Source organism: Somniosus microcephalus, chromosome 5, assembly GCF_052327205.1.
Source record: "Somniosus microcephalus isolate GS21.2 chromosome 5, FLI_Smic_1.0, whole genome shotgun sequence".
Taxonomy (NCBI): Eukaryota; Metazoa; Chordata; class Chondrichthyes; order Squaliformes; family Somniosidae; genus Somniosus; species Somniosus microcephalus.
In genome coordinates this window covers 179,236,744-179,247,224 of record NC_140991.1, presented here as the reverse complement: position 1 = coordinate 179,247,224, position 10,481 = coordinate 179,236,744, and the positions used below count along the sequence as shown (strand labels likewise).

Sequence of the window (10,481 nt, the reverse complement as noted above, 5' to 3'; positions counted from 1 at the left end):
CCTGAAAGGCCGAAATGATGTAGATGGAATGGGAGGTGACTCATGTGGAGAATAAACACCAGCACAGAGTAGTTGGCCTGAATGGCCTGTTTCTGTGCTGTATATTCGATGTAAATATGTCAACAAAGAGTCCACTTATGGCACAACTCCCTACCATCAACTTTAGTTAGAACCTCTCACTTATTTTAATGCTGGTAACTATTGCTGAAGAGTCCTGGTCCACCTGAACTTTGAGATGATGTACGAGGCAGTCCATTTTAACAGAGAGAATTCCAAGTTTTGCCAACCTATATATTACAGTACTGTACTGCAAATCGGGCCAGGTCCATGGATTATCGTAAGAGATAAGTTCCACTGTATTGGTATAAGCTGAAGAAAAAAAGCTCCATTAAGAATCACACTGTACAGGGAGAGAGGAAAATGGAAATAGAAGCCATGCTGAGTACCATGGCATGGAGAAGCACGCTGGTTCAAGTTCAATAGCATCCAGTCCTCATTCTGAGCAGAATGCAGGATTTCCCAGCAGTGAAGGGGGTGGGGTGGAGAAATCTGAGGGAATTATTGCCTGGACAGCTTTCTCGCAGCCAGCCACACATGGCATTGGTGGGGGCCTAGCAGCAGGTCTGACCCAGCCCACTTAGCTGCAGCAGTGTCAGGTCAAACAGTCAGACGTGACAATAATGGCAGAACAAAAGGTAACATTGCTGAAAATAAAAACAGGAAAAAAGTCATATTGACTGAGAGAAGGAAATTAGGTACTGGATTACGTTTTCCAAACCTGTTATTGAACAAACAGGCTGAACATATGTGAGAGTCTTAGACATTTCTTTACATTATTTTAAATCAATATTCAGAGTCACCCTGTGTTTTATTTTGTATTGCAGGCCTTATTGTTGATGTACATTCAGGTTATTTTTCCATTTAAGGAATGTTTTCATTTGCCTGTTGAAAGTAAATTACTTTCTGTTTGTGGTTTAACCAAAAGTTAAGAAAAATATAAAAATAGTTTTACTAAGTCTCCCCTCCCCTATACATGAAAACAATTACTAAGAATATTCAACTAATAAAAGAACAAGCACAAGCATCTCAACTTAAAGGATATTTTAATGGACAAGTTCGGTTTTCTGCTGCAGGTGAAAAAACACTTTTTCCCCCCCACAAAATGCACTCTTTTATACAAATTTGCATTATAAAAATGTGAACAAATAGTGCCTTTAAGGCCATACTGGCAGAATCCATTATTAAAAGTTTATGATGCCAGGAAAACACATTTTAAAAAAAGATTTACAAGTGAATTATTGTAACAAAATATTCAGGTTAATAATTTTGTTGTAGAAAGTCTGATATTCAAAACCAAAATTTCTTTTTTCCCTAAATACTACCATCAACAATATTCCCTCTTAATATTTTTACACATATTAATTGTGTATTTTTTACTCTTAAACATCTGTAAGTTACTTAGAATTTAGTTTGATGGGCAATTATTTATTTTTAATCATTACATGCATGATTCTAACCACAAATGGAAGCAGACATAAGTTAAAGCAAAAGGTACTTTGCAAGGCCAGAAACAAATTGTATAATCACAATATGGCAGTTAATGACTATATTGATGAAAATCTATATATATAATTTTATATTTTACTGCTTCCCAAAAGGACAAGTTTACTTGCACCTACAAATATATCTCCTTCATTCCTGGCCTTGCATAGGATAAGCAAGTAAATAATGCTTGTGTTAAATAATAAATCAAGATGCAAATTTCAGTACTGTAATTTTCTACAGCCATGTCCACTTGCAACAGACACTAACTCACTGGAAAATAAACGCAAGTATTACTAATGGCAACACTGACCATTTATAGAACTATACATATATCATAATTTCATATAGTTGTACCAAGAATTAAGACCAACAAAGTACACGAGTAAGTCGGTGGTATAAACATATTTATACAAAAAGGAATGAGCACTGAAACAGTCTTCAAGAAGAGATTTACTGAGACACTAGATCAAATTGGTGCCTAGCCTATCTCCAGAAGGCCCAACCAAGGATAACTTGGTGAAAAGCAGACACTATATAAATGTAGGATTCATGAAAGATGGAGCTAGGGAGCAAAATAAAGAGAGAGAGAGAGACACACACACACACACACACACACACACACACACACACACATAAAAGCCCAATATGTGAATTAAAGTTGAACAAAATAAACCCCCTCTCACAGGGCTAGTAACAGTTAACTGGTCCATGAAAATATTTTAACAAATCAACAAACTTCTGCTTAAACAATTACAGCTGGATGAAAAAGAAATCTGAATAGGAGTACAAAAAAATTAATGCACAAGTTTAATTGAAAAAGTTTGTAAAACAAATATTTTACATAAAAGAAAAATAGAAGTAGGTTTTTTTTTAGACATACAGGAGAGTTGCATTTGACACTCTGTATCCAAAATTTCCCCTTAGCTGACATCCTCCAACACTTAGGAACCTAGAAAGCTATTCCAATAACTAAACAGCTGCAGACATCGGATTGCTAAGGAAACGCTCATCACAATTAAATGTTAAATACAAATCGAGATCTATTCCACATGTAAATAAAACTTGGAATAAAATCATCCTCCTTACAGAGAAGCTGAATCAAAACAGGATCATATTTATCCCCTCTACATTATTGTAGCTACTTACCAATGTATCTGGATCCACCTTTTTCCATATATATTCTTTTTTAATTTGGGTACCTGTTAAAGCAAATGGTTCTAGTATATAGAATTATTTTTAAATTTCGATTGTCATCCACTCTGAGGAGATGGGGAGTTGAGAAACTGATATTTTTAAATCAGTAACATCTTAGAATAATCAATGTGGTTACTACACTATGATCATTAGATACGATCTGCCCAAGACTGTGGTAGAAAGCAAGCTTATTGAGATCTTTATTTTTTTTAATGGAATTTTCTGTAAAGAGCTCCCTATAATGAATAGAAGTCTGTAGATTAAGATTGCACAATTAAACTCTTTAAAAACTAAAAAAGCATCATTGAAAAGACTTAGTTTGGATAGTGTCAAACAAGCAATTTTGTTTACAACAGGGATTATCCTAATAATGGCATTTTTAGTCAACAGTGGTAAGCTGTTGCATATTGTTTAAATCACCATATTCAATTATTTTAATAATGGTAGAAACTGAACAGCTATTTTGCATATTGCTACTCTGCCCAGTTAAAATGTTAGATCCCAATCTATGTAACAGGTTACGAATTACAATCTAGGAGTTGTTTTTCCCCCCCCCATGCTCTTCCAAATTTTTAATATCAATTTATTTCAAAGAAGTAGAAACGATAAGTGCTGAATCTGGACTGCTGCATGGTGTATCAGTATTCATCTATGCTATTTGCCATAGCTGGCATTGTTGGACTGGAATCCTGAGAAGCGGTGGTTATGGCGACTATTCTGGGAGAGACTAGAACCTCGGCCACAGACGCCTCCATGTCTGGTGAGGCGCTCCCAACACTCTGGACAACAGCAGCACCTTTCTTGTTCTGGTGGGTTTTAACATGTTTCGAAAGATGATCACTCCGCATAAACCGCTTCGAGCACTCTGGGCAGGAAAACTTCTTTTCACCTAAAAGCAAGATAGATAGATAAAGGTGAATAACTTACCTGAGAAAATACTACTGCACTTACAGGTCTGTGTGGGGGGAGAGGGAGGGCGGGGCTGTAAGAAGAGAGGATAGGCGAGTATTCATATTTCAGTGGTGTAGACTTGTTAATGTTCCACTTTTCTGCTTTAGAAAAACATTTGGGTTCCTGTTTTCACTTTGAAAGTTTCACTAACATTAACCATCATCACTTTCACTATACAGCATACAGAACAGCTCTATCTTGCCAACTGGTTGATTCTAAGCTGTTCCATTATCTATAAGCATGGCACAATGGTTTGCAGTGACTGAGGCAAGTCAAATTCCATTTTTATTACATTCAGGTGTGGGATTTTTACTGGGAGTTTGGGGATTACATTCTGCAATTCTATCAGCCTATAATTATGCCCATTGGTGTATGGTGACTGAACAAGTGAAATTCTATTTTTATTACAAGACATTTTGGGGAACTCATTTCACCATGCTGACCATTTTTCCACGACAAATTCATTGAGTATAGGATAGGTGAAACAGACTCTGGCAGTTAAGTACTTGTCAACAGTAAACTTTTCCATCAATTCATCCGATATATATAATATACACACACATCTGAGCACTTTTTTCACTATATATTGTTTAGCAAGTCTAATTAAAAACCATTTCACAGGCTGTGCAGATTGCTTACTAGAAAAATGCATTGCATAGTACTGAACCAGTCACATTTCAGGAATTTTTCACCATGTTTCCACAGAAAGGATTTTTAAAAATGTGCTGTAAACACTCAGCCAGGCAGGCAGCATATTTGGTGATACTTTTGATGATGGGTTTCCTGAGGAAAATGTATTCCAACAAGTTTTTTTTTTTTTTTTAAAAAGGCAGCTAGGTGAATGGTGGTTAATATTCTAAATGGCAGTGGTTTCCCCCAGAATCTAAACTGTAAGTAATGTTAGCTTGTTTAGGTAATTGAAAAACAGCTCATACCCATAGTATCAATAAGTCTATGAACAGAGGGAGATTCGAGTAGAGAGACTTTTGGAAACAGGAAAACTGAGCACAATTCAGTTTGTGAAAGAGAAAGCCGTGAGAACTTTCACTGAGGCAAAGAGGTTAGAAATACTGGAGGATACTTAGAATCCATTTTAGTTACATCAAATAAGATGACCCACTGACATGGCGTGTTCATTATTTTGTATTATGTTCAAATTAAATTGTACGGATTGAATTACACAAATCTAGTCATGACAACTGTTCTGCATGTTCACCAGACCAAAATTTTAAACAGCATAATGACTCATATCTGGCCTTCTCTCAGAAAAATGTTTGCTCAGCCACCTTCAGAGATCTGCCTTAGGTGACAAGGGGGCACTATTGTTACACCCCTGGCTTATTCTATCATACAAGTGAATATAGGGTAGTGCGAGTCATCTCCCGTAAAAGTAAGACACTCAGACGTCTCTCTTACAAAAGCGACCAATGCCACTGTACCAAGACGGTATCTACAGCACACCAAACTCTGTAACTGCCATAGAAACAGAAAGTCCAGAGTTCAATTCCCAGCCTGTGCAAAGGCAGGTCTCAAGCAGGCAGCAGGTGGGTGCAGACAGGATTGGGCTCGATGATGATGCACATCATCGTAAACTAGCCTGCTGACCCTCAGCATATAGGTTTACATGAAAATGGCCACTTGAGTGGGGTACTGGAAGACTGCCAGCACGCTAGTAACTATACCTCAGCAAGAGTCACTACCTTCAGGATAGATGGGGAGAAAGATAGAGGGTAAAACAAAACCCTGAAATAATTGTGCTCAATATGTTATGTTCTGATATTTCTCACAGGGGGAATCTTTAGATTTTACTGTGCTCCTTAATAGCCCTTTTGTTCCCAGAGTTTGTTTCTGTAGTTTACAGCTGGCCCTACATTGCATATTTGTGTATCAATGCAAAATAAAAAGGAAACATACACCAGATATGAAGATAAAATGTTAGCTAAGGAAATCCACAAAACACCACATTGCTGGGTTTCCTCAGGCAACTCTATTTCCAAATGAGCTATACGACTTTAAGGAATCCCGGCATTCCCAACCATACAAAATAATAAGTGACTAAATGGCAGTTGTTTTCCTCAGATACTAAACAATTAGCACACTAAAAACATTGCGCAATGAGTAAAGAATATCAATGCACTCATCAAATCCCTTCATTAACTATCACCCTTCCATACAGAAACACAAACTCAATTTTCTAAATTTGCAAACTTAACTTACTTTTAATTAGGGCTGTGCCAATCAATTAATTGATTACATTTCAGGCAATAAAATAAATGGTCAATTCATATTTAACAGTCACTAACTCCACTATAGGAAGAAAATACCACTGTGCACACTTGGTTTAGCTACTCAGGCCATCTTTTCTGTTGTTCATTTATTGGCTGGCTTTTGACATATGCATTAGTCTTGAATGGCAATCTGAAGAAGCTGGAGAGGATTCCGTGCGATTTTAGAAAAGTACAGTGCACGGCCTGAAATACACACTTGACTACTTAGCTAACCACTTTTAAGCTGATTTGATGTACGTGAAAATTCAATTTCAATTAAGTCAATTCCAAAAACAATTGTTTGTTAGGTTGGGGCTGTAGCAATCATTGGGTTTTCTGGCAACCTGCGGCAAATCATTTTCACTGTGTGTGAGGTCTTTCACCAGATCATCTATTTAATTTAACTTTTTGCTTTAATATTTATGTGTACACGTGTCGGATTACTGGATAAGGTACCAAAACTATAATCCAATCATATAAAGATTAGTTCCAATTCCCATGACAACTGAATCCTATCTGCTGCTGTCAGATTGCACTTTACTGCTATCTGGAGACACGTTTAACTTGGTTGCTATAGCGTCATTATCAACATGTCTAACTGTCAGCCAGCTCCAGCCAATAAAAATATTACTGCACTTAGTATACAGTGCCCTGAAACCACATTAATAATTTACCAAGCTTCATCCTATCCAATGCAACAAAGCACTCTGTCTGGGCGAACTGCCACAGGCAATGATGGCCTATTAAACAGGTTGATTCAAGCTAGTGTTGTACAACACCAAAGTTACAAATATACATCAGCACAATCAGATCAAAATGCAATTCGGACCCCCTCTGATTCACTATGGAAAAAAGGCAAATCAAATATCTAAAGTGAAACAAGGAATAAATGCTGCTTTTAACCTGGATCATAAACATAATAAACATTGATCAATTAGACAAATTCAGACCGAATGTTCATCTTTTAACAACCTTAAGGCTACTTTAGCAGAATGCTCACTTGTTTAGTAATCTCAACTTTTTTTAAGCTGCATTGTGATACATTGGCCCATGTTTTCCTATCAAAATAACGATGAAGCTAATGGCACTTGCTGTTGTTTGTGTGCAAATCTTAGAGTAACTTCAGGCAAGGGGCAGATGCGCGGTTAAACTCAAATATCCAAAAGTTGCTATCCAAGTTGCGCCGCTCCACCATTAGCTTTGCGAAAACGGCATGTCGATGTCTGGCTCACCATTGAAATGCATTGAATGATGTGAAGCTGCTGTATTTGTGCGGTAGATACGAACTAAACTCAACACAGAACATTAAGTCTTGTCGATTCCAGTCTAAGTACCATTTTAACAACATGGTAAGTGTTAATTACTGTCAATCAACCTTTCTGGCACTGAAAATTAACTATTACAAGTGTGGAGTCTCATTCCTTCAGGTTTTAATAGTTGGAGATTTTTACTTTTTCTTTTTCTTTCTGTCTTTTTCTCTCTCTCAATCCAATCTTTCTTCCCCTCTCTAGTTCTTTCTGTACCTGATTTGACATTGAATTCACCCACTCTAATTTACATTTCCTTCTCAGTCCTTGCGCTGTTTATTTCACAAACCTTCAATCTGATTGATTATGGAGATACACGGTTGCTTGTCCTGTTCACCCAGTTTCCCTTGCAGCAACATTATCAGCTCGCACATTCAGCAACTTGCCATGCAAAACATTTAAAAACCTAAACGTGCAAGGGCAAGTCTAACTAATGCAGACACTGTTAAATGCCCTGCTACGGCAAAATTCAGCCTATTGTTTGTTTAGCCAACAGTGCAGTGCTCCTGTTTAGTAGGACAATGTTAATAATGGGCCAGAATTTGCTGGCAATATAACTTGTGAGCTGAAGGTGCATGCTGTCAAAAGTGTGTAAAAAAATCCAAACACTTGTGCGAGGAAGATACCCAGTGAACTGCAAATCAGCACGAGTTGCTGGACAATTTGTGCTGCTGCGCTGTTAGTCTAGCAAAAACCGAAGCTCAGTCAACCTCCCCATGAAAGTCAAGAAATTGCTACATTTATGCTGTAAATACGAAGTAAACTCGCCACGGAAAGTTAGGGCTGCTATTTAACAGCATAAGGACCCTGTTAATTAGATAAATTGTTTCCAATGGCCTTACACTTTGAAACCAGCTAACAATTAAATGGTAATTGTTCTGCACATGCCACATAAAGCACACAGGATGCAAGTTAATATGGTTGGCTTAACTGATTTGTTAAATTGATTTGTTGCAGCTTCCGGCTAGGTGTAAAGTCGATGCTCAATTCATTTCAGCTCGTCAGGATTTAGAGTTGCCCCCGCCACCCTCCCTTCAAAGTGTGTGGGTCCACTAAAGTTTAAGCAACCAACGATCACAGTGCTGATTCCACACGTAACACATGCTATAAAATATACAGCTTTCTCGTGTAGGCAATAGCCGTCTTTCTCGTGTAGGCAGTAGCTGTCTTAGGTTCCTGAATTACAAAACAATAATAATCTGAACCTTGAGCTGGAGGCTGTCTTATTCATATGTCTATGTGTCATGTTCAATAGGCAAAAAAAACTTAGAAGTACACATTTTCCTGCATGTAATTCAGTGATAACCTGTGTGTAAATAATGTCCAAGCTGCCAGTTCAGAGCTTTGCCAACCATTCAAATGCTTAAACTTAATAGGTTAAGGAGATAGACTATTGGCCCCGTCATTCATCAAAGTTCCAGATGTTCCGTGTAATAAATTATTATAACCCAATGTACTTTATGGTTTTTTCTCAATAATTGGATATTCCTGTGGGATCTCTCAAATCAGGTAGTCAACACACTATCAAAAGTTATCATTGTAAAAGTTTTCCTTTTATTAAGTTATGCTGTATACATTAAAAACATAGAATCTGCTCCAGCATATTGGAATATTAGATGAGCTTACACTGCAATCGCAGTATCCTGCATGTAGTTATGCCTTAATGCCTTTCTTAAAAGAAAAAACACAAAAAAAATTACTCTCAAATTTTTCCCTTACTTCCCAATTGTATATCCTCCTCTCTTGGAAGAGGTACTATTCCTCAGACAGCAGTTATCTCAGGTACCTTATCCAAGTGACTATACCTTCATGTACAAGATTCAACAGTGAATGTTGGCTGTTTATTTGACTGCAGAAGGCATCACAGCCAAGCTCATGCCCAATCCGGTCATCACCAGATGTCTACTTGTGCAATTCCAGTATGGGCCACTGGATTGCTATCAGGACAAGGAACCTGCTCGATATTCCACTCTATCCTAGGTGCACCGAGACGAATTCCACACACCCTGCTGCTGCCCCAGCTGAGATCTGCCCTAGCTTTGTTTAAATTGCTTGCTACATAAGTCTCTTAACCCTCGGAAAAATATGAAATACTACTACAGGAAACTTTGTGCTATCCGGAGGTGAGCTATCTGGCAATCTGGAGCCACCGGCAAAAATCAGCAGCCGTTTTTTATTCTTTTTGTTTGTTTTTTTTGCTTTGTTTGAACAGTCAAGCTGTGCAATGTCTGTAGCTATAGCAACAGCTTCAGAGCTTTAGGGCCACACCCGAGTGTTTAGAAGCTGTTGCTAAGCAACAGTGTTTGTTGTCAAATACGGAGATAAGAATCTCCGTATCTCTCAACATTAACTCTGGAGAGTACGGAAGTTTTGAGGCAACGGCAGCAGCTCGGTCCCGTGGGTGCCGGATAGCACAAAGTTTCCTGTATATAGCATTAGTAAATTACTAGCAGTAATCCCACCTCCAGTTCATTTGACATACCACTTAAGCTTCATTCTTTAATTGGATTATTAACAAACGATGCTCTGACAGCCAACCAATATCCTTCGGAAGAGAAATCTTCTAACTACTTAGATCACACTTATTTAGTAGTTTTATTCTGGTACAACACAGGTACCAGACATTAAAAAGCTGCCAAGATTTATAATTAACAGCACCCAAATTGAATATGTGCAATTCAGATCAATGCCATCTGTAGTGAGTCATTCACTAACGTCAACGGGGCTTCAAATAGTCTGTTTGAAAATACAGCCTTGAAATATGTGATCTGTTTTTTTAGGATAATTGAAGCTTAGCTATTTCACAATAAAGTCTCCAACAGAGCAATATAAAGCAGCAATGTTCATGTTTTTGGGGTCAAAATAAGGCTTTTTTTCTATTAACTCTGTAACAAATAACTACCAGACTAAAATCAATGAGGACATTTGTTTATAAAGGAGAAAGTTCAACCCTGCCCAGCACACCGTTAATTACTGCAAACAATGTGTTCTTCATGGTTGAGACAGTCTGTGTGCCACTCACAATGACTACAACTTAATAACTGGTTTTGCTCCCAATTGCATAAAATGAACTCCATGGTTTTCTTGATAAAACATTGTTACTGCTACTTGTCTATGGTCCAATTAGGCAATCAAGAAGAACAGCAAGTCGTCATGGTTGCATCTATAATTTTCTCAAACTGATCTGTTTTAAAAAAAATAGGGTAGCCTGCTTTAC

General features: G+C 37.6%; 1 protein-coding gene across 2 annotated transcripts in view; it reads right to left on the bottom strand.

Moving 5' to 3' along the window:
- Positions 1 to 1,086: 1,086 nt before the first annotated feature.
- The window catches only part of sp4 (sp4 transcription factor), a 135,118-nt gene continuing 125,723 nt past the window's right edge, over positions 1,087 to 10,481 (bottom strand). For both annotated transcript variants that reach the window (XM_085988447.1, XM_085988448.1), the window contains exon 6: positions 1,087 to 3,628. In XM_085988447.1, the coding sequence (XP_085844573.1) occupies positions 3,378 to 3,628 (251 nt within the window). In that variant the 3' untranslated portion in view covers positions 1,087 to 3,377. The remainder of the gene's footprint in view (positions 3,629 to 10,481) is intronic.